At 44.4% G+C, this 23564-nt stretch overlaps 1 protein-coding gene across 8 annotated transcripts in view; it reads left to right on the forward strand.

Moving 5' to 3' along the window:
• Window positions 1–15769: 15769 nt before the first annotated feature.
• Window positions 15770–23564, forward strand: part of garz (Sec7 domain-containing protein garz) — a 55168-nt gene continuing 47373 nt past the window's right edge. For 3 of the 8 annotated variants that reach the window (XM_045753666.2, XM_045753707.2, XM_045753690.2), the window contains exons 1-2: window positions 15780–15947; window positions 17153–17384. In XM_045753666.2, the coding sequence (XP_045609622.1) occupies window positions 17172–17384 (213 nt within the window). In that variant the 5' untranslated portion in view covers window positions 15780–15947; window positions 17153–17171. Of the gene's footprint in view, window positions 15948–17152; window positions 17385–23564 lie in introns of all 8 variants that reach the window. The other 5 variants (XM_045753682.2, XM_045753699.2, XM_045753678.2 and 2 more) reach the window with 4 other exon arrangements.

The raw sequence follows: 23564 nt of genomic DNA on the forward strand, positions 1-23564 counted from the left end.
TAGGCTGTATAATTAGGCTGTAGGCTGTAGGTGGATGTAGGCTTTATAATCAGGCTGTAGTAGGCTGTAGGCAGTATAATCAGGCAGTAGGCTGCTGTAAGCTCTACAATTAGGCTGAAGACTGCCTAATCAGGCTGTAGGCTGTATAATAAGGCTGTAGTCTGTATAATCAGGCTGTAGGCTTTATAATCAGATTGTAGGTCGCTATAGGATGTTAATCAGGCTGTAGGTGGCTGTACGCTGTATAATCAGGTTGTAGGTGGCAGAAGGCTGTATAATCAGGCTGTAGGCTGCAGTAGGCTGTATAATTAGGCTGTAGGCTGTATAATTAGGCTGTAGGCTGTAAAATCAGGGTGTAGACTGTATAGACGATAGGCGGATGTAGGCTGTATAATCAGGCTGTAGGTGGCTGTAGGCTGTATAATCAGGCAGTAGGCTGCTATAGGCTGTATAATTAGGCTGCAAACTGTATAATCAGGCTGTAGGTTGTATAATCAGGCAGTAGGCTGTATAATCAGGCTGTAGGCTGTATACTCAGGCTGTAGGTGGCTGTAGGCTGTATAATCAGGCTGTAGGTTGCTGTAGGCTGTATAATCAGGCTGTAGACTGCATAGACTAAAGTCGGCCGTAGGCTGTATAATCAGGCTGTCGACTGTATAATCAGGCTGCAAGCTGTATAATCAGGCTGTAGGCTGCTGTGGCCTATTGATTAGGCTGTAGGTAGTTGTAGGCTGTATAATCAGGCTGTAGGTGGCAGAAGGCTGTATAATCAAGCTGAAGGCTGCAGTAGGTTGTATAATTAGGCTTGTAGGCTGTATAATCAGGCTGTAGGCTGTATAATCAGGCTGTAGGTTGCTGTAGGCTGTACAATCAGGATGTAGGTGACTGTAGGCTGTATAATCAGGCTGTAGGTTGCTGTAGGCAGTATAATCAGGCTGAAGATGGCTGTAGGCTGTGTAATCAGGCTGTAGGCTAGAGAAAGCTGTATAATTAGGTTGAAGGCTGAATAATCAGGCTGTAACCTGTATAATCAGGCTGAAGGTGGCTGTAGGCTGTATAATCAGAATGTAGGTGGGTGTAGGCTAAATATTCCGGCTGTAGGTTGCTGTAGACTGTACAATCAAGCTGTAGGTGTTGAAGGCTGTATAATCAGGCTGTATGCTTCTATAGGCTGTATAATCAGGCTGTAGGCTGTATAATCAGACTGTAAGTTGCTGTAGGCTGTATAATCAGGCTGTATGCTAAATAATCAGGCTGTAGGCTGCGGTAGGCTGTATAATAAGGCTGTAGGCTGTATAATCAGGCTGTAGGCTACTGCAGTCTGTATAATCAGGTTGTAGGTGCTGTATGCTGTATAATCAGGGTGTAGGCTGCTGTAGGCTGTATAATAAAGCTGTAGGTAGCTGTAGGCTGTATAATCAGGCTGTAGACTGTATAATCAGGCTGTAGGCGGCTGTAGAATATAATCAGGCTGTGGGCTGCATAATCAGGCTGTAGGCTGTATAATCAGGCTGCAAGCTTTATAATCAGGTTGTAGGTAGCTTTAGGCTGTATAATCAGGATGTAGGCTGTATAATCAGGATGTAGGCTGTATAATCAGGTTATAGGTGGCTGTAGGCTGTATAATCAGGCTGTAGGGGGCTGTTGGCAGTATAATCATGCAGTTGGCTGCTGTAGGCTGTATAATTAGCCTGTAGACTGTATAATCAGGCTGTAGGCTGTATAATCAGGCTGTAGGCTGTATAATCAGGCTGTAGGTTGTTAATTAGGCTGTAGGTGGCTGTAGGCTTTATAATCAGGCTGTAGACAGTATAGACTATAGGCGGATGTAGGTTGTATACTCAGGCTGTAGGTGGCTGTAGGCTGTATAATCAGGCAGTAGGCTGCTGTAGGCTGTATAATTAGGCTTTAGAGTGTAGAATCAGGCTGTCGCCTGTATAATCAGGCTGTCGCCTGTATAATCAGGCTGTAGGCTCCTGTAGGCTGCTATTCAGGCTGAGGGTGTCTGTAGGCTGTATAATCAGGTTGTAGGTGGCTGAAGGCTGTATAATCAAGCTGTAGGCTGCTGCAGGCTGTATAATTAGTCTGTAGGCTGTACAATCAGGCTGTAGGTGGCTGTAGGCTGTATAATCAGGCTGTAGGTGGCTGTAGGAAGTATAATCAGGCTGAAGGTGGCTGTAGGCTGTATAATCTGGCTGTAAGCTGTATAGTCAGGCTGTAGGCTGCTGAAGGCTGTATAATTAGGCTGAAGGCTGTATGATCAGGCAGTAGGCTGAATAACCAGGCTGTAGGCTGTATAATCAGGCTGAAGATGGCTGTAGGCTGAATATTCAGGCTATAGGTTGCTGTAGACTGTACAATCAGGTTGTAGGTGGCTGTAGGATTTATAATCAGGATGCAATCTGTATAATCAGGCTGTAGGTTGCTGTAGACTGAATAATCAGGCTGTAGGCTATATTATCATGCAGTAGGCTGTTGTAAACTGTATAATCAGGCTGTAGGCTGTATAATAAGGCTGTAGACTGTATAATCAGGCTGTAGGCTGCCATAGGCTGCACAATCAGGCTGTACGCTGCTATAGTCTGTATATTCAGGCTGTATAATCAGGCTGTAGGATGTGGTAGGTTGTATAATCAGGCTGTAGGCTGTATAATCAGGCTGTAGACTGTATAATCAGGCTGCAGGCTGTATAATCAGGCTGTAGACTGTATAATCAGGCTGCAGGTTGTATAATCAGGCTGTAGACTGTATAATCAGGCTGCAGGATGCGGTAGGCTGTATAATCAGGCTCTAGGCTGCATAATAAAGCTGTTGGCTGCTGTAGGCTGTATAATCAGGCTGTAGACTGTATAATCAGGCTGTAGGCTGTTTAATCAGGTTGTAGACTGTATAATCAGGGTGTAGATTGCTGTAGGCAGTATAATCAGGCTGTATAATCAGGCTGAATAATCAGGCTGTAAGCTGCAGTTGGCTGTATAATCCGGCTGTAGGCTGTATAATCAGGCAGTAAGCTGCTGTAGGCTGTATAATCAGATTGTAGGTTGCTGTAGGCTGTATAATCAATCTGAAGGCGGAATAATTAGACTGCAGGCTGCGGTAGGGTGTATAATCAGACTGTAGGCTGTATAGTCAGGCTGTAGGCTGTATATTCTAGCTGTAGGAGGAATAATCAGGAAGTAGGCTTCGGTAGGCTGTATAATCAGACTGTAGGCTGTATAATCAGGCTGTAGGCTGTATAATCAGACTGTAGGCTTCTGTATGCTGTATAATCAGGTTGTTGGTGCTGTAGGCTGTATAATCACGCTGTAGACTGTATAATTAGGATGTATAGGCTGCTGTAGGCTGTATAATCAGACTGTAGGTTGCTGTAGGCTGTATAATCAGGCTGTAGGCTGAATAATCGGGCTGTAGGCTGCGGTAGGCTGTATAATCAGGCTGTAGGCTTCTGTAGACTGTATGATCAGGCTCTTGGTGTTTTAGGCTATATAATCAGGCTGTAGGCTGTATAGTTAGGGTGTATTCAGTTGCAGGCTGTAAAATCAGGCTGTAGGCTGAATACTCAGGCTGTAGGTTGCTGTAGGCTGTATAATCAGGCTGTACGCTGTATATTCAGGCTGTAGGCTGTATAATCAGGCTGTGGATTGAATAATCAGGCTGTAGATTGCTCTTGGCTGTATAATCAGGCTGTATGCTGAATAATCAGGCGGTAGGTAGCTGTAGTCTGTACAATCAGGCTGTAGGTGGCTGTAGGCTGTATTATGAGGCTGTAGGTGGCTGTAGGCTATACTATGAGGCTGTAAGTGGCTGTAGGCTGTAGAATCAGGATATAGACTGTATAATCAGGCTGTAGACTGTATAATCAGGCTGTGGGTTGCAGTAGGCTGAATAATCAGGCTGTAGGCGTCTGTAGACTATGTAATCACGCTGTAGACTGTATAATTAGGATGTATAGGCTGCTGTAGGCTGTATAATCAGACTGTAGGTTGCTGTAGGCTGTATAATCCGGCTGTAGGCTGAATAACTAGGCTGTAGGCTGTATAATTAGGCTGAAGGTGGCTGTAGACTGAATAATCAGGCTGTAGGCTTTATATTCAAGCTGTAGGAGGAATAATCAGGAAGTAGGCTTCGGTAGGCTGTAGGCTGTATAATCAGACTGTAGGCTGTATAATCAGGCTTTAGGCTTCTGTATGCTGTATAATCAGGTTGTAGGTGCTGTAGGCTTTATAATCAGGCTGTAGACTGCATAATCAGGGTGTATAGGCCACTGTAGGCTGTATAATCAGACTGTAGGTGGCTGTAGGCTGTATAATCAATCTGTAGGCGGAATAATCAGGCTGTAGGCTTTATATTCAAGCTGTAGGAGGAATAATCAGGAAGTAGGCTTCGGTAGGCTGTAGGCTGTATAATCAGCCTGTAGGCTTTATAATCAGCCTGTAGGTGCTGTAGGCTGTATAATCAGGCTGTAGGTTCTGTAAGCTGTATAATCAGGCTTTAGGCTTCTGTATGCTGTATAATCAGGTCGTAGGTGCTGTAGGCTTTATAATCAGGCTGTAGACTGTATAATCAGGGTGTATAGGCTGCTGTAGGCTCTATAATCAGGCTGTAGGCTGCGGTAGGCTGTATAATCAGGCTGTAGGCTGTATAATCAGGCTGTAGGCTTCTGTAGACTGTATAATCAGGCTCTAGGTGTTTTAGGCTGTATAATCAGGCTGTAGGCTGTATAATCAGGCTATATACTGTATATTCACTCTGTAGGGTGCATAATAAGGCTGTAGGCTGTATAATCAAGCTGCAAGCTGTATAATCAGGCTGTAGGTAGCTGTACTCTGTACAATCAGGCTGTAGGTGGCTGTAGGCTGTATTATCAGGCTGTAGGTGGCAGTAGGCTGTATAATCAGGCTGTAGGTGACTGTAGGCTGAATAATCAGGCTGTAGACTATATAATCAGGCTATGGGTGGCTGTAGGCTGCATAATCAGGCTGTAGGTGTCTGTAGGCTGTATAATCAGGCTGAGTACCTGTAGACTGTATAATCAGGCAGTAGGCTGCTGTAGGCTGTATAATTAGGCTGTAGGCTGTATAATCAGGCTGTAGGTGGCAGAAGGCTGTATAATCAGGCTGTAGGCTGTATAATTAGGCTGTAGGCTGTATAACAAGGCTGTATGCTGTATAATCAGGCTGTAGTAGGCTGTAGGCAGTATAATCAGGCAGTAGGCTGTATAATTAGGCCAAGACTGTATAATCAGGCTGTAGGCTGTATAATCAGGCATTAGGCTGCTGTAGGCTGTATAATTAGGCTGAAGACTGTATAATCAGGCTGTAGGCTGTATAATCAGGCTGTAGGCTGCATAATCAGGCTGTAGGCTGTATAATCAGGCTGTAGGTTGTTGTATGATTTTAATCAGGCTGTAGGTGGCAGTAGGCTGTATAATCAGGCTGTAGGTGGCAGAAGGCTGTATAATCAGGCTGAAGGTGCCTGTAGACTGTATAATCAGGCAGTTGGCTGCTGTAGGCTGTATAATTAGGCTGTAGGCTGTATAATCAGGCTGTAGGTGGCAGAAGGCTGTATAATCAGGCTGTGGATTGAATAATCAGGCTGTAGGTTGCTCTTGGATGTATAATCAGGCTGTATGCTGAATAATCAGGCTGTAGGTGGCTATAGGCTGTATTATGAGGCTGTCGGTGGCTGTAGGCTGTATTATGAGGCTGTAAGTGGCTGTAGGCTGTAGAATCAAGAAATAGACTGTATAATCAGGCAGTAGACTGTATAATCTGGCTGAAGGTGGCTGTAGGTCTGCATAATCAGGCTGTAGGTTTCAGTAGACTGTATAATCAGGCTGTAGGTGGCTGTAGACTATTTAATCAGGCTATAGACTGTATAATCAGGCTGTAGGTGGCTGTAGGTCTGCATAATCAGGCTGTAGGTTTCAGTAGACTGTATAATCAGGCTGTAGGTGGCTGTAGACTATTTAATCAGGCTGTAGACTGTATAAAACTGTATAGACTGTATAATCAAGTTGTAGACTGTAAAGACTATAGGCTGCTGTAGGCTGTATAATCAGGCTGTAGGTGGATGTAGGCAGTATAATCAGGCTGTAGGTGTCTGTAGGCTGTATAATCAGGTTGTAGGTGGCAGAAGGCTGTATAATCAAGCTGTAGGCTGCTGTAGGCTGTATAATTAGGCTGTAGGCTGAATAATCAGGCTGTAGGCTGTATAATCAGGCTGTAGACTATACAATCAGGCTGAAGGTGGCTGTAGGCTGTATAATCAGGATGCAGATGGCTGTAGGAAGTATATTCAGGCTGAAGGTGGATGTAAGCTGAATAATCAGGCTGTAGGCTGGTGAAGGCTGTATAATAAGCTGAAGGCTGTATAATCAGGCTGTAGGCTGAATAACCAGGCTGTAGGCTGTATAATTAAGCTGAAGGTGGCTGTTGGCTGTATAATCAGGACGAAGATGGCTGTAGGCTGAATATTCAGGCTGTAGGTTGCTGTAGACTGAATAATCAGGCTGTAGGCAGTATAATAAGGCTGTAGACTGTATAATCAGGCTGTAGGCTGTACAATGAGGTTGTACGCTGCAATAGGCTGTATAATCAGGCTGTATAATCAGGCTGTAGGATGCGTTAGGTTGTATAATCAGGCTGTAGCCCGCTGTAGGCAGTGTAATCAAGCTGTAGGATGCTGTTGGCTGTATAATCAGGCTGCAGGCTGTATAATCAGGCTGTAGACTGTATAATCAGGCTGCAGGCTGTATAATCAGGCTGTAGACTGTATAATCAGGCTGCAGGATGTATAATCAGGCTGTAAACTGTATAATCAGGGTGTAGATTGCTGTAGGCAGCATAATCAGGCTGTAGGCTGCAGTTTGCTGTATAATCCGGCTGTAGGCTGTATAATCAGGCAGTAAGCTGCTGTAGGCTGTATAATCAGACTTTAGGTGGCTGTAGGAGGAATAATCAGGAAGTAGGCTTCGGTAGGCTGTAGGCTGTATAATCAGACTGTAGGCTGTATAATCAGGCTGTGGGTGCTGTAGGCTGTATAATCAGGCTGTAGGTGCTGTAAGCTGTATAATCAGGCTTTAGGCTTCTGTATGCTGTATAATCAGGTTGTAGGTGTTGTAGGCTCTATAATCAGGCTGTAGACTGTATAATCAGGGTGTATAGGCTGCTGTAGGCTGTATAATCAGGCTGTAGGCTGCGGTAGGCTGTATAATCAGGATGTAGGCTGTATAATCAGGATGTAGGCTGTATAATCAGGCTGTAGGCTTCTGTAGACTGTATAATCAAGCTCTAGGTGTTTTAGGCTGTATAATCAGGCTGTATAATCAGGCTGTAGACTGTATATTCAGGCTGTAGGGTGCATAATAAGGCTGTAGGTAGTTGTACTCTGTACAATCAGGCTGTAGGTGGCTGTAGGCTGTATTATCAGGCTGTAGGTGGCAGAAGGCTGTATAATCAGGCTGTAGGTGACTGTAGGCTGAATAATCAGGCTGTAGACTATATAATCAGGCTATGGGTGGCTGTAGGCTGCATAATCAGGCTGTAGGTGTCTGTAGGCTGTATAATCAGGCTTAAGGTGCCTGTAGAAAGTATAATCAGGCAGTAGGCTGCTGTAGGCTGTATAATTGGGCTGTATGCTGTATAATCAGGCTGTAGGTAGCAGAAGGCTGTATAATCAGGCTGTAGGCTGTATAATAAGGCTGTAGGCTGTATAACAAGGCTGTACGCTGTATAATCAGGCTGTAGTAGGCTATAGGCAGTATAATCAGGCAGTAGGCTGCTGTAGGCTGTATAATTAGGCCGAGACTGTATAATCAGGCTGAAGGCTGTATAATCAGGCTGTAGGCTGCTGTAGGCTGTATAATTAGGCTGAAGATTGTATAATCAGGCTGTAGGCTGTATAATCAGGCTGTAGGCTGTATAATCAGGCTGTAGGTTGCTGTATGATTTTAATCAGGCTGTTGGTGGCAGTAGGCTGTATAATCAGGCTGTAGGTGGCAGAAGGCTGTATAATCAGGCTGTAGGTGGCAGTAGGCTGTATAATCAGGCTGTAGGTGGCAGAAGGCTGTATAATCAGGCTGTAGGTGGCTATAGGCTGTATAATCAGGCAGTAGGCTGCTGTAGGCTGTATAATTAGGCTGTAGGCTGTATAATCAGGCTGTAGGTTGCAGAAGGCTGTATATTCAGGCTGTAGGCTGCATAATTAGGCTGTAGGCTGTATAACAAGGCTGTAGGCTGTATAATCAGGCTGTAGGCTTTATAATCAGGCTGTAGTAGGCTGTAGGTAGTATAATCAGGCAGTAGGCTGCTGTAGGCTGTATAATTAGGCTGTAGATTATTTAATCAGGCTGTATAATCAGGCTGTAGGTCGCTATAGGCTGTTAATCAGACTGTAGGTGGCTGTAGGCTTCACAATCAGGCTGTAGTAGGCTGAAGTCTGTATAATCAGGCAGTAGTCTGCTGTAGGTTGTATAATTAGGCTGTAGTCTGTATAACCAGGCTGTAGGCTGTATAATTAGGCTGTAGGCTGTATAATCAGGCTGTAGGTTGCTGTAGACTGTATAATCAGGCTGTAGGCGGTATTATCATGCTGTAAGCTGCTGTAGGCTGTATAATCAGGCTGTAGGCTGTATAATCAAGCTGTAAGCTGCATAATCAGGCTGTAGGCTGTATAATCAGGCTGTAAGCTGTATAATCAGGCTATAGGTCGCTATAGGCTGTTAATCAGGCTGTAGGCTGTATAATTAGGCTGTTGCCTGTATAATTAGGCTGTAGACTGTATAGACTATAGGCGAATGAATGCTGTATAATCAGCCTGTAGACTCTACAATCAGGCTGGAGGTTCCTGTAGAGTGAATAATCAGGCTGTAGGCTGTATTATCAAGCTGTAGTCTATTGTAGGCTGAATAATAAGGCTGTAGGCTGTTAAATTAGGCTGTAGGCTGCTATAGGCTTTATAATCAGGCTGTAGGATGCGGTAGGCTGTATAATCAGGCTGTAGGCTGCATTATCAGGCTGTAGGCTGTATAATCAGACTTTAGGCTTCTGTAGGCTGTATAATCAGGCTGTAGGAGCTGAAGTCTGTATAATAAGGCTGTAGATTGCTGTAGGGTGTATAATCAGGTTGCAGACTTTCAAATTAGGCTGTAGGCTGCTGTAGATTGTATAATCAGGCTTTAGGCTGCTGTTGACTGTATAATCAGGCTGCAGGTTGTATAATTACGCTGAAGGCTGTATAATCAGGCTGCAAGCTGTATAATCAGGTTGTAGGTGGCTCTAGGCTGTATAATCAGCCTGCAGGAGGATGTAGGCTGTATAATCAGGCTGCAGGTTGCTGTAGGCTGAATAATTAGGCAGAAGGCTGTACAATCAGGCTGAAGGCTGCTGTAGACTATAATCAGGCAATAGACGGTATAATCAGACTGTAGACTGCATAATCAGGCTGTAGGTGGCTGTAGGCTGTATAATCAGGCTGTAGGTGGCTGTAGGCTGTATACTCAGGCTGTAGGCTGCGGAAGGCACTAAAAAACTCTCCTAGGCTGCTGTAGGCTGTATAACACTCTCCTAGGCTGCTGTATGCTGTATAAAACTCTCCTAGGCTGCTGTAGGCTGTATAACACTCTCTTAGGCTGCTGTAGGCTGTATAAAACTCTCCTAGGCTGCTGTAGGCTGTATAACACTCTCTTAGGCTGCTGTAGGCTGTATAACACTCTCCTAGGCTGCTGTAGGCTGTATAACACTCTCTTAGGCTGCTGTAGGCTGTATAACACTCTCCTAGGCTGCTGTAGGCACTATAACACTCTCCTAGGCTGCTGTAGGCTGTATAACACTCTCCTAGGCTGCTGTAGGCTGTATCACACTGTATCACAACATTGTTTTATCAGATTATCTTTATCAAAACAGATTATTTTATCAGATAAAATAAAAGATAAAAAGATCTTTATCTGAAAAGATAAAGCTAATCACCAAACTTAAATATTCCTAGGCCTAGTATAACACATATATGTACCAGGTTAGGCCTCAGATATCCGCGTATTATAGGCCTATAGGATGAACTTCGGTTAAGTTGTCTTTGCTACATCAGTACAGAAACCGTTGGACCCGTTGCAATAGTAAACCGATTTCCTAGTTGCAGTTTTTTTTTAACGACAATATACGTAGTGTGGTTCTCATAGTTAATGTACAGGTGGCTATGTGAGCCTATTCAACAATATCCAACAATAACACAACTACCCAATTACTATTTCCTTAACGCCCTCCCTGGTGATCAGACCATAACACAGGTTCCATACATGTAACATCAATTCAAATTCAAATTTGAATTTATGCAATTGTTTCAAAAATTCAAATTTATTCAAATTTGAATTTTAAACTCACATCACAGGCAATAAACATATTACCGAACATTGTGAGTTGATCAACATATACTTTTCTTATATGCAACACCAGTGCCAATATGATCTTATCATTTGTGAAGTAGAGAAGTAATTGAGGTAATAAAGCCATGAAGCCTCATGCTCAAAATCGCAAACTATCACTTGAACCCTTGACCAAGCTTGTTAACATATATGTAACAGTGGTATATACACTCCCCCCCCCCACACGGGTCTATAGATCAGGCGCCACACTGCCCTTCACTACACATTAACCGGTTAACCGGCCACCACTGGCTCTTACAACTGGCATTCGGTTATAAGACTGACTTATTGAGACTTGACGCTGCAAGTGAGAGAGGGAGAGAGAGAGAGAGAGAGAGGGGGAGAGAGAGTGGACCTACCTTACCTCACCAGAGGGGACTGTAGGTGTGTCTACCTGGTGTGGTGAGGGGTGAGGGAGAGAGTGAGGGGAGAGAGAAAGAGAGAGAGAGACGACGGCTCGCCAACCGCCATTGCTGCAACACTTAAAAATGTTGCCATAAGTCCCTTTCTCCCTCACAAAACATTTCAGTAATAAGTCTGTTTGTCCATACTTCGCCTAGTGTGCTGGTATTTATATCTCTGTGGAACTGTTGTGTTGTGAATGTTATATTCTGTGGCGGGTATTTTGTTGTTTAAACGTGAGGAACGAGTTTGTTTGACAGTGAGAAAAGGAGCCAAGATATTATGGTAACTGTAGACTTGCCGGATGTGTGTATATATTCACCTAGTTGTACTTGCCGGGGGTTGAGCTCTGGCTCTTTGGTCCCGCCTCTCAACTGTCAATCAACAGGTGTACAGGTTCCTGAGCCTATTGGGCTCTATCATATCTACATTATAAACTGCGTATGGAGTCAGCCTCCACCACATCACTGCCTAATGCATTCCACCTGTTAACTACTCTGACACTGAAAAAGTTCCTTCTAACGTCCCTGTGGCTCATGTGGGTACTCAGTTTCCACCACCCGTGTTAAACAGTTTATCCTTGTCTACCCTGTCAAGTCCCCTGAGAATTTTGTAGTTAGTGATCATGTCTCCCCTTACTCTTCTGTCTTCCAGGGTCGTAAGGTGCATTTCCCGCAGCCTTTCCTCGTAACTCATGCCTCTTAGTTCTGGGACTAGTCTAGTAGCATACCTCTGAACTTTTTCCAGCTTCGTCTTGTGCTTGACAAGGTACGGGCTCCATGCTGGGGCCGCATACTCCAGGATTGGTCTTACATATGTGGTGTACAAGATTCTGAATGATTCCTTACACAGGTTCCTGAACGCCGTTCTGATGTTAGCCAGCCTCGCATATGCCGCAGACGTTATTCTCTTTATGTGGGCTTCAGGAGACAGGTTTGGTGTGATATTGTTGTTGTTTTCGATACTGTCAACCACCAAAACCTTCTTCTTAAATTACATCATTATGGTGTCAGAGGACACTCCCTGCAATACCTCAAATCTTACCTTACTGACAGGCTCCAATATGTTTCTGTGAATAATTCAATTTCTCCCACCCTACCCATCAACATTGGTGTTCCTCAGGGCAGCATACTTGGCCCTCTCCTCTTTCTCATCTACATTAATGACCTTCCAAATGCCTCCCAACACCTCAAACCAATTATATTTGCTGACGACACAACCTTCATTTACTCCAGTCCTGATCCCCTTGCTCTAAATGCCACAGTAAATACTGAGCTAAATAAAGTCCATCTTTGGCTAACTGCCAACAAACTCACCCTTAACATTGACAAAACTTTCTATATTTTGTTTGGCAATAAATCCTCTAATCAAATAAATCTCAGGATAAACAATAGCCAAATTTGTAACAAATTAGATGGCAAATTCCTTGGCGTTCTCATTGACCGCAAGCTGAATTTCCAGGGACACATTCTAAATATAGCAAAAAAAGTTTCAAAAACTGTGGGCATTCTTTCTAAGATCAGATATTATGTACCTCGCCCTGCCCTGGTGACTCTCTATTACTCCCTCATCTATCCATATCTCAACTATGGTATTTGTGCTTGGGGCTCTACTACCCAAAATCACTTACGTCCTCTAATTACTCAACACAAAGCTGCTATTAGGACAATATCCAACTCTGGCCCCAGACATCACTCGGTACCCCTACTCAAATCTCTGAATATGTTAGACATTAAGTCACTGCACATTCTCTCATGTGTATTATACATATATAAAACGCTAAACTATAATGCCAATCCTGATCTCAAAAGCTTCATAGAAGGTTGTAACAGAACCCATGAGCACCACACCAGAAATAAATACAGTTTTGATATTCCTAGAGTACGACTTAATTAAACTAGAAATGCTCTACAAATCAAGGGGCCCAGAATGTGGAATGACCTTCCCAACCATGTTAAAGACTGTACCTCTCTCAACCAGTTTAAGATAAAAACGAAGCTATACCTAATAAATTCCCTGTAACCTACCTTACCCTTCTATTGTCAACCAATGTCTGTTTTTTTCTTTAAAGAGCGCTGTTTGTCGACATAATTGTATTTGTGCTGCTTTTTCATCTATGTTTTCATTTCTTGTTTTCATTCTACTCATTATGCTCAATTAGTATTAAGCTTGTCATTTAAGTTTATCATGCCCGAAACGCTTTGCGTAATAGTGGCTTTAGGCATTGTATGTACTAGCTATACCTATAAGTCAACCAATCTTTGTAAATATTTATTGTATGTACCTTACCTAAATAAAATTGTATTGTATTGTATTGTATTGTATTGTACTGTTTGGTTCACCGAGGTTCCACCAGGCTACCTACTGTTCGGTTCACCGAGGTTCCACCAGGCTACCTACTGTTTGGTTCACCGAGGTTCCACCAGGCTACCTACTGTTTGGTTCACCGAGGTTCCACCAGGCTACCTACTGTTTGGTTCACCGAGGTTCCACCAGGCTACCTACTGTTTGGTTCACCGAGGTTCCACCAGGCTACCTACTGTTTGGTTTACCGAGGTTCCACCAGGCTACCTACTGTTCGGTTCACCGAGGTTCCACCAGGCTACCTACTGTTCGGTTCACCGAGCTTCCACCAGGCTACCTACTGTTCGGTTCACCAAGGTTCCACCAGGCTACCTACTGTTCGGTTCACCGAGGTTCCACCAGGCTACCTACTGTTCGGTTCACCGAGGTTCCACCAGGCTACCTACTGTTCGGTTCACCGAGCTTCCACCAGGCTACCTACTGTTCGGTTCACCAAGGTTCCACCAGGCTACCTACTGTTCGGTTCACCAAGGTTCCACCAGGCTACCTACTGTTCGGTTCACCGAGGTTCCACCAGGCTACCTACTGTTCGGTTCACCGAGGTTCCACCAGGCTACCTACTGTTCGGTTCACCGAGGTTCCACCAGGCTACCTACTGTTCGGTTCACCGAGGTTCCACCAGGCTACCTACTGTTCGGTTCACCGAGGTTCCACCAGGCTACCTACTGTTTGGTTCACCGAGCTTCCACCAGGCTACCTACTGTTCGGTTCACCGAGCTTCCACCAGGCTACCTACTGTTCGGTTCACCGAGCTTCCACCAGGCTACCTACTGTTCGGTTCACCAAGGTTCCACCAGGCTACCTACTGTTCGGTTCACCGAGGTTCCACCAGGCTACCTACTGTTTGGTTCACCGAGGTTCCACCAGGCTACCTACTGTTCAGTTTACCGAGGTTCCACCAGGCTACCTACTGTTCGGTTTACCGAGGTTCCACCAGGCTACCTACTGTTCGGTTTACCGAGGTTCCACCAGGCTACCTACTGTTCGGTTTACCGAGGTTCCACCAGGCTATCTACTGTTCGGTTTACCGAGGTTCCATCAGGCTACCTACTGTTCGGTTTACCGAGGTTCCACCAGGCTACCTACTGTTCAGTTTACCAAGGTTCCACCAGGCTATCTACTGTTCGGTTTACCGAGGTTCCATCAGGCTACCTACTGTTCGGTTTACCGAGGTTCCACCAGGCTACCTACTTAGGAAACAACCCACAATAGTTACCTATTCTATTTCCTGTAATTGAACAGTGCCTAAAAGTTGTTTTTTTTGTCCTGAAATGGGAATCGAATCTGAGATCTCTTCAGTTGTGAATGGCCACTGCACCACTTCCTCTGTTTACTGATTTCTTCAACAGCTGCACACAAAAGTTCATGTCGTCTGTTGACTTTACTTCCCATGTTCTCTCATCTTCCCTATTATGGTCTCTCGTCGTCCAGTCAGTCTATGTGAGTATACCGTCGCCCAGTTGCAGAAATTTGTTGCACCTGTATCAGGACCTTTTATTGCTAGGTGCTTTACTGTTAGGTGAACTGCATTGTTTTACTGCTAAGTGAACTGCATTGTTTTACTGCTAGATGAGCTGCATTGTTTACTGCTAGGTGAACTGCATTGTTTTACTGCTAAGTGAACTGCATTGTTTTACTGCTAGATGAGCTGCATTGTTTACTGCTAGGTGAACTGCATTGTTTTAATGCTAAGTGAACTGCATTGTTTTACTGCTAGGTGAGCTGCATTGTTTACTGATAGGTGAACTGCATTGTTTTAATGCTAAGTGAACTGCATTGTTTTACTGCTAGGTGAGCTGCATTGTTTATTGATAGGTGAACTGCATTGTTTTAATGCTAAGTGAACTGCATTGTTTTACTGCTAGGTGAACTGCATTGTTTTATTGCTAGTAAACTGCATTGTTTTACTGCTAGGTGAACTGCATTGTTTTACTGCTGGGTGAACTGCATTGTTTTACTGCTATGTGAACTGCATTGTTTTACTGCTGGGTGAAATGCATTGTTTTACTGCTAGGTGAACTGCAATACAGTTCATCTATTAGTAAATATGTACCCGGGAGTTAGGCCGTAAAATAATGCCAAAACGTTGCTGAATTTCAAAATCCAGCTCCACAAAATCATCAGGACCAATGGAGAATGGGTGAGGGGGGGGCCTTTGACAAGCCCCCGGCTTCCTGTTCTAGTCGAGGCCACTAGAGAGATGGTGGCCCTCAGGTAAATTCAGGTAGAATTACATAAACCCAAATTATCTATAGTTTTTCATTGTGGGGTTTACTCGTTGCTTCATGCAGAGTTTAAATGAAGATGAAACGGCTTGTAAATAGATAATTTATAACGTAACTTGATATAAAAATATGTTTTAATTAATAAGATCTTTATCCCCCTGAATTTCTCCTCGAAGAGACGATGAGTATAAGGCAGCAGGGAGTCGATCGATATTACATTCCATAAATGTGGCATTTTGACGCACGTACAGTAGAAAATTATTATCAAAACAGTAAATTTAATTCGCGTATATTAATATTGTGGTTAAATAAGGGCTTAAAGATGGAACAGGAGAAGGGAGATGGGTTGTAAATATTTAGCGGCGGAGTCCCTAGCTACACGTCAGCTGATGGAGCCAGTCGGCGCTCGTCTCCTCCAGCAGGTCTTGGCGCTATTACTCCCGTTTTGGACCCTAAATATCACCCACACGAGGCCCTCGTGCCCCGCCAGGTGACCCCACGGTACTGACCCGCTCTCAGGGGGGCGTTTGACCCAGGTAGGGTGGAGGTGTATGGTGGTGCTAGTGTCTGTCTGTCTCTGGTTTCAAGTGAAACCATGACTTGGTTTTGTGAGGTATGGGAATGGTTGTGTATACAGTGTATTTATATATTTTGTTTTTATTTTTACATCCTGGCGTTTTGGAATTATGGGTTTTTGTTGCAAAATGTGTATAGTTTTTGTTATTGGTTTGGGTCTCGTGTGGGTTTGTGGGTTGTCAGTCGACCCCAGGTGTGGGGTTCACGGGGTGGTCATGTTTTGGGGTGTTGTGCCGTGGGTTGTGAAGGTCGCAGTTTGGGTTTAAGAATTTTTTTGTGGGGGGGGGGGGGGTCGTATTTTGGCGAGGCTGTCCTCTGGAGTCCCAATGGTTATGTCGTGGTCTGCTTTGGTCACAGTTTGGGCGTGAAGGTCATATTTTGTTCTCGTCAGTCTGTCCTGATTTCATTTTAGATGTGGAGACCAAATATTAATATTGTGTGTGTGTTTGAGACTTGGTCACATTTTGGGTGGGCAATCTGTGGTCGTTATAAGAGGAAAGACGAGTGACGTATAGCAGTTTAAGTTGAGGCTTTCTAATAATCTTGGAGTCGGCTCAGATATAGCCGACAAGAGGGTTGGATGGCTTCTGCCACTAAAGAATGCTTGCTTGTCTTGTGTTTCCTGTTGCTGGACATGAAGCGTGTTAGGCGTGTCACGGTTCCCGCCCTTTTTGAAGGATGCCACCCACAACAGTTGATTGACTACTGTTAGATTAATTACTGTTAGGGGTAAACAAAGGCATCACTAATAAGTAAAATGGGCCCAAAGATCTTGCCTTTCCCGGGATTTGAATTGGTGTCCAACTGGTTGCAAGCCAGCCGCTCTACAGGCCTACCTTCCAATGATTTTGGGGCTCTACATCCCTGTGGCCCAATCCCCAATGTGCTGGACTGGTCAACCAGGCTGTTGCACGTGGCTGCTTGCAGCCTGATGTACGTATCACAGCCTGGTTGATCAGGTATTCTTAGAAGGTGTAGGTCAGCTCAAGTGAACGAAATGTAAAGATGCAAAATGTGAAAGTAACCAAAGTATATTTCATTAAATGTATGTAGTTCTTATATGTACATATGTATTCAAAGTGATATTTTTTTTGTGCTGACAGATATTTAAGAAGTAATCTTAGCAAAGGGTAATTTAAAATTTGCATGTCATTTTATCTTCAAGGTTCCGGATATGAAGCAGCATGGTTGAGGGATCCGCCTTGGAGTTGGCAGACACCGAGGGGGCTATGGCTCCCTCGGAGACGAGCGAAGAGGTCGTGCTTCAAGTTCCGCCAGTGGCCCCGAGACCCACTATCTGCTATGGCCGTATACTTCTGGGCGAGATTACTCCACTCCTCGCCGCCATGAAACGCTCAACACCACGTTGGTCTTCTCACCAACAGGTTGGTGCAGTGGTAAGGCGGTTTGACATTGATAGAGAGTACTGTCTTAAGTTCACTATCCTAATTTTATGGAAAGGACAAACACTAAATAAGCCAGACATGCTGATAAATAGAATTTTTACCGCCAAAGTCCAAATGTGAAGAGATTCGGAGTTTTTTGTACATCATTTAAATTTCCACACAGTATAATTTAAAAATATACCGGTACAGTCCTGTAATTTTTAAAAAATACCAGTACAATACTGTAATTTTTAAACTACTGTATACCAGTACAGGACTGTAATATAAAAACAGAAACTTAACCATATACCTTGTTGTAGTTCGTCTTCTTGATCAATGCTGCATACAGTACTGTATCATCAAATCAATTATTTTTTAAAATTTACATTACCTAACTTAACACAATACTAAAATGACTGTACACTACATGAGCTTGGCAAGGTCAGTGTTGACTGCCAGCTGCTGAAGCCTAACTGGTTGAAGGCTCTTGGCTTCACTGGTGAGGCTTCACTGGTTGAAGGCTCTTGGCTTCACTGGTGAGGCTTCACTGGTTGAAGGCTCTTGGCTTCACTGGTGAGGCTTCACTGGTTGAAGGCTCTTGGCTTCACTGGTGAGGCTTCACTGGTTGAAGGCTCTTGGCTTCACTGGTGAGGCTTCACTGGTTGAAGGCTCTTGGCTTCACTGGTGAGGCTTCACTGGTTGAAGGCTCTTGGCTTCACTGGTGAGGCTTCACTGGTTGAAGGCTCTTGGCTTCACTGGTGAGGCTTCACTGGTTGAAGGCTCTTGGCTTCACTGGTGAGGCTTCACTGGTTGAAGGCTCTTGGCTTCACTGGTGAGGCTTCACTGGTTGAAGGCTCTTGGCTTCACTGGTGAGGCTTCACTGGTTGAAGGCTCTTGGCTTCACTGGTGAGGCTTCACTGGTTGAAGGCTCTTGGCTTCACTGGTGAGGCTTCACTGGTTGAAGGCTCTTGGCTTCACTGGTGAGGCTTCACTGGTTGAAGGCTCTTGGCTTCACTGGTGAGGCTTCACTGGTTGAAGGCTCTTGGCTTCACTGGTGAGGCTTCACTGGTTGAAGGCTCTTGGCTTCACTGGTTGAAGGCTCTTGGCTTCACTGGTTGAAGGCTCTTGGCTTCACTGGTTGAAGGCTCTTGGCTTCACTGGTTGAAGGCTCTTGGCTTCACTGGTTGAAGGCTCTTGGCTTCACTGGTTGAAGGCTCTTGGCTTCACTGGTTGAAGGCTCTTGGCTTCACTGGTTGAAGGCTCTTGGCTTCACTGGTTGAAGGCTCTTGGCTTCACTGGTTGAAGGCTCTTGGCTTCACTGGTTGAAGGCTCTTGGCTTCACTGGTTGAAGGCTCTTGGCTTCACTGGTTGAAGGCTCTTGGCTTCACTGGTGAGGCTTCACTGGTTGAAGGCTCTTGGCTTCACTGGTGAGGCTTCACTGGTTGAAGGCTCTTGGCTTCACTGGTGAGGCTTCACTGGTTGAAGGCTCTTGGCTTCACTGGTGAGGCTTCACTGGTTGAAGGCTCTTGGCTTCACTGGTGAGGCTTCACTGGTTGAAGGCTCTTGGCTTCACTGGTGAGGCTTCACTGGTTGAAGGCTCTTGGCTTCACTGGTTGAAGGCTCTTGGCTTCACTGGTGAGGCTTCACTGGTTGAAGGGCCTTTGGTTGCTTTTCTTACCAAACAAGAATGCAGTTTAGCTTGCCTCGTGTGTTCAGGCGCCTCTTGTGATCAGCTCCTTGGTTCACCTCAAGTACTGATACATGTTTCCAACTTGAGGATTAGCACAGTTGGATGACAAATTAATTAGCATATCAAGAGAAGACATGAATAAACTGTATTTTCTTCTCTGTGGTGTTGGTTACTTATTGCCATTTCCATCCTCCTCCTCGTCCTCTTCGTCGACCTCGTCGGTAACACTGAAGAATCTGTTTGTCGCTCAGCACGCCGTATCCGAGGTCATCAGCATTTCTCACTAGCTATTCAAGCACATCTTGTCTTTCTAAATTTGTGCCTTTGTGCCTGTAAATTTGTTTCTGAACATGCCATGGATTTCATCTGTAAATCCTCCAAAATTCATATCATATTCCTTGTCATTGTTGACCATAGCTGTGAGAATTTTCTTCAGGTATTCTTCATTGTAGATTCCTTTACTTCACTTTACAGTTTTGCACAGTTATAAATTGCTGATACATAGGCTGGATGAGAGAGATGTATTACTGTTATACATAAATGTTATCTTGCCATACACATGATCTTGCCACACACATGGTCTTGCCATACACGTTATCTTGCCCTACATGTGAAGTTAAAGTCTCAATACATGAGTGGGCATGTGCATTATCAAGCAGCAGCAAAGCCCAAATTTCACTTGGCCTGACTTTGTGTTTCTTAACTTAAGAGTCACGAACATCCTTGCAAAACACATCATGAAACCAAGAAAGATCATGTATGTACACCATGCATTCTTTGAGCTATAATATTGCACAGGCAGATTGTTGAAACAGTGTTGCAATGCACCTTGTTTCTTGGATTTGCCAACAATTGCACACATGGTTGTGAGAGAGCCATCAGCATTGGCACACACCATGGCCAACAGCCTATCCTTGTTAACCTTACGCCCCTGACACACTGCCCTCACTCCTAGAGCTTTTTTCAGGCAAACTCCTCCAATGCAGTCCAGTTTCATCACCGTTATAGATTTTATACGAATATAAATTATAAGACAAAATGTATGTTTAACTGATCCAATACTGCTCGTATCTGCACTAAATTTTTCACCGACAATTCTCCTCTTCAAAATAGTGTGCCTCTCTTTAAACCTTGCAATCCATCCTGTAGTATTCCAAAGCTGTCTGCAAACCTGTTTGCAGCATTTCTTATTTCTGCACGGTGAATTGTGACACCCGCTGTGCGGTGCTGTGCCGACCACTTGTACACAGCCTCACCTAACTGTGCATAGTGTGCAGGCTTCAAGGTTTTTCTATTAGACCTTCTGCTAGTGCTTGCACCTTCACTCTCAATGGTTGTTATGTATTTCACGAGTTCATTTTTTGTTTCTTTTTATCACAGACACTACTCGTGCCTATACAGTACCAAATTCCTTGGCAATACTTACAGCTGACCGGCCATTTTCACATAATTCTATGACCCGAAGCTTATTTTTATTGGTTAGTGTAGTGTAACCTTCTTCCTCTTAACACCTCCAAAACAATTACTGCTGCTAACACACACAGTCCTGGCAAAAAAATGATCAACGTTACTATCAAACCAAAAAAGTTATTAAAGAAAATGTTTGACTACTGACTCTGTGGTATAGTGCGAAGGGCAAGAGCACCTTCTTCCCTGGGATATCTGGCTGTTTAGCTTGACCAGGTCTGGACTTTGTGTTTCTTGCGACACGTTACCTAGGTTATCTTGAGGTTATCTTGAGATGATTTCGGGGCTTTAGTGTCCCCGCGGCCCGGTCCTCGACCAGGCCTCCACCCCCAGGAAGCAGCCCGTGACAGCTGACTAACTCCCAGGTACCTATTTACTGCTAGGTAACAGGGGCATAGGGTGAAAGAAATTCTGCCCATTGTTTCTCGCCGGCGCCCGGGATCAAACCCGGGACCACAGGATCACAAGTCCAGCGTGCTAACCGCTCGGCCGACCGGCTCCCCAAGGAGCCATCTAGGTCGCTAGATAGAAAAAAAATCTTCAGCCTGTTTACGTAGTGTTTAAGAGATTTGTATTTGTTATAGTATTAGTTTTGACTGAAATTAATTGTTTGAACATAATTCTTGGTTATTTTATACAATACAGATCATATTTCCCCTCATCCTGCAGACAGTTTCTCTCAACTCTTCCCTCTCCCCCGACACACCCCCCCGTACCCTGAAAACCCACCCACCCCAACACCTCCCATACCCTACACCTTGGGGCCACTACTGTATGGGATTAATACAGTATGGCCCAATGTCTCTTTGCGATATCCGGCAAAATTAACAGTTTTCCAGATTTTTGTCCAAATATGATGAAGCTGGCAGAAACATATCTGGACTTGATTTTAGACTCCATGTCTGTCTGGTTATCTGAATTGCTATTCAGATATGACAAAGTTTTGCCAGAAAAATATCCGGCCGCGATTTTTTGCCGGATAACCCCAAATCTTCAGATCGGTGGGCTTTGGATATGGGAGCTCATACAGTAGTGTTTCATCTTGTATGAAGACTAAACCACATGCCAGAAAATGAGGAGACAATGTTGTTTAGGTCCGTCCCGGACCATTATCAAGTCGCTTTCATCTAGTAGGTTGTTCCTTGTCTGTGCCAAGAATATTTTGTCAGATGCAAAAGTCCTATTGCTTTTCCACTCTTCAGAAAGATTAGTATACAACCCTTTTTTGAGACAGTGCAGACACACCTTCCAACCCTGGAAGACTTGGGCTCAAGTCTCCATTATTCCCTCATGTGGATGATTGGGGTTGAAACCCCCACCATTCCCTCGTCTAGAAGATTAGGGCAGAAGCCCCCCACCATTCCCTCGTCTAGAAGAGTAGGGCTGAAGCCCCCCACCATTCCCTTATCGAGAAGAGTAGGGCAGAAGCCCCCCACCATTCCCTTATCGAGAAGAGTAGGGCAGAAGCCCCCCACCATTCCCTTATCGGGAAGAGTAGGGCAGAAGCCCCCACCATTCCCTTATCGAGAAGAGTAGGGCAGAAGCCCCCCACCATTCCCTTATCGAGAAGAGTAGGGGTTGAAGCCCCCCACCATTCCCTTATCGAGAAGAGTAGGGCAGAAGCCCCCCACCATTCCCTTATCGAGAAGAGTAGGGCAGAAGCCCCCCACCATTCCCTTATTGAGAAGAGTAGGGGTTGAAGCCCCCACCATTACCTTATCGAGAAGAGTAGGGGTTGAAGCCCCCCACCATTCCCTTATCGAGAAGAGTAGGGGGTTGAAGCCCCCACTATTCGAGCATATCAAAGACCAGCACTGAAGGCCAACACCCCTCTTCTAGCAGACTAGGAATGATGGCATTCACCAAACCTAGGAGAGTAGGGCAGCTACCTTGCAGGGGAAATAGCTTTGTGCCCTGATACGAGTGGTTAAGCTGTTCCTAGTGAAGCCGTCTCTCCTGACCTAGACCAAGGTCCAAGATTGTCCTCGAAAAGACAGAGTATTTATAGAGTTTATTCCCATGTAGGGAGTGTGGGAGGGACTGCAGTTTATGTATACAACACTTCGTTTGTGTTATGTATATAACACAATCTCACTTCGTTCCATTGTGTGTTAAACGCAGTCTCGACTATGATCATTTCTCACAAGTATGTCTTGGTTTTTAATATTAACAGTACTCTTGGGACGGCAGTGTGTGATGGTGGTGTACGCCGGAGATGAACTGTCTGGGATGTTGATAGGGCCTTTGTGGTGGATAGAGGATTTCTCATGTGGTGGTAAATGTGCATGCATGTGGTCAACACGTAATGGCGGGTGTACGTATAATGAACACTTAATAGTGTGAATGTAAACATAGTAATCATTACTCATGTGGTGTTAAATGTGCATGCATGTGGTCAACACATAATGGCGGGTGTACGTATAATGAACACTTAATAGTGTGAATGTAAACATAGTAATCATTACTCATGTGGTGGTAAATGTGCATGCATGTGGTCAACACGTAATGGCGGGTGTACGTATAATGAACACTTAATAGTGTGAATGTAAACATAGTAATCATTACTCATGTGGTGTTAAATGTGCATGCATGTGGTCAACACGTAATGGCGGGTGTACGTATAATGAACACTTAATAGTGTGAATGTAAACATAGTAATCATTACTCGTGTGGTGTTAAATGTGCATGCATGTGGTCAACACGTAATGGCGGGTGTACGTATAATGAACACTTAATAGTGTGAATGTAAACATAGTAATCATTACTCGTGTGGTGTTAAATGTGCATGCATGTGGTCAACACATAATGGCGGGTGTACGTATAATGAACACTTAATAGTGTGAATGTAAACATAGTAATCATTACTCATGTGGTGTTAAATGTGCATGCATGTGGTCAACACATAATGGCGGGTGTAAGTATAATATACAATAAATAGTGTTATGTAAGCGTAGTAAACATGCACAGATTTTTTCTCTCAGGATATTCATAGGTGAAATATAGGAGCAGCAAATTCTAACCCTTTGCAAGACATG

Source organism: Procambarus clarkii, chromosome 5 (assembly GCF_040958095.1).
Source record: "Procambarus clarkii isolate CNS0578487 chromosome 5, FALCON_Pclarkii_2.0, whole genome shotgun sequence".
NCBI classification, from domain to species: Eukaryota; Metazoa; Arthropoda; class Malacostraca; order Decapoda; family Cambaridae; genus Procambarus; species Procambarus clarkii.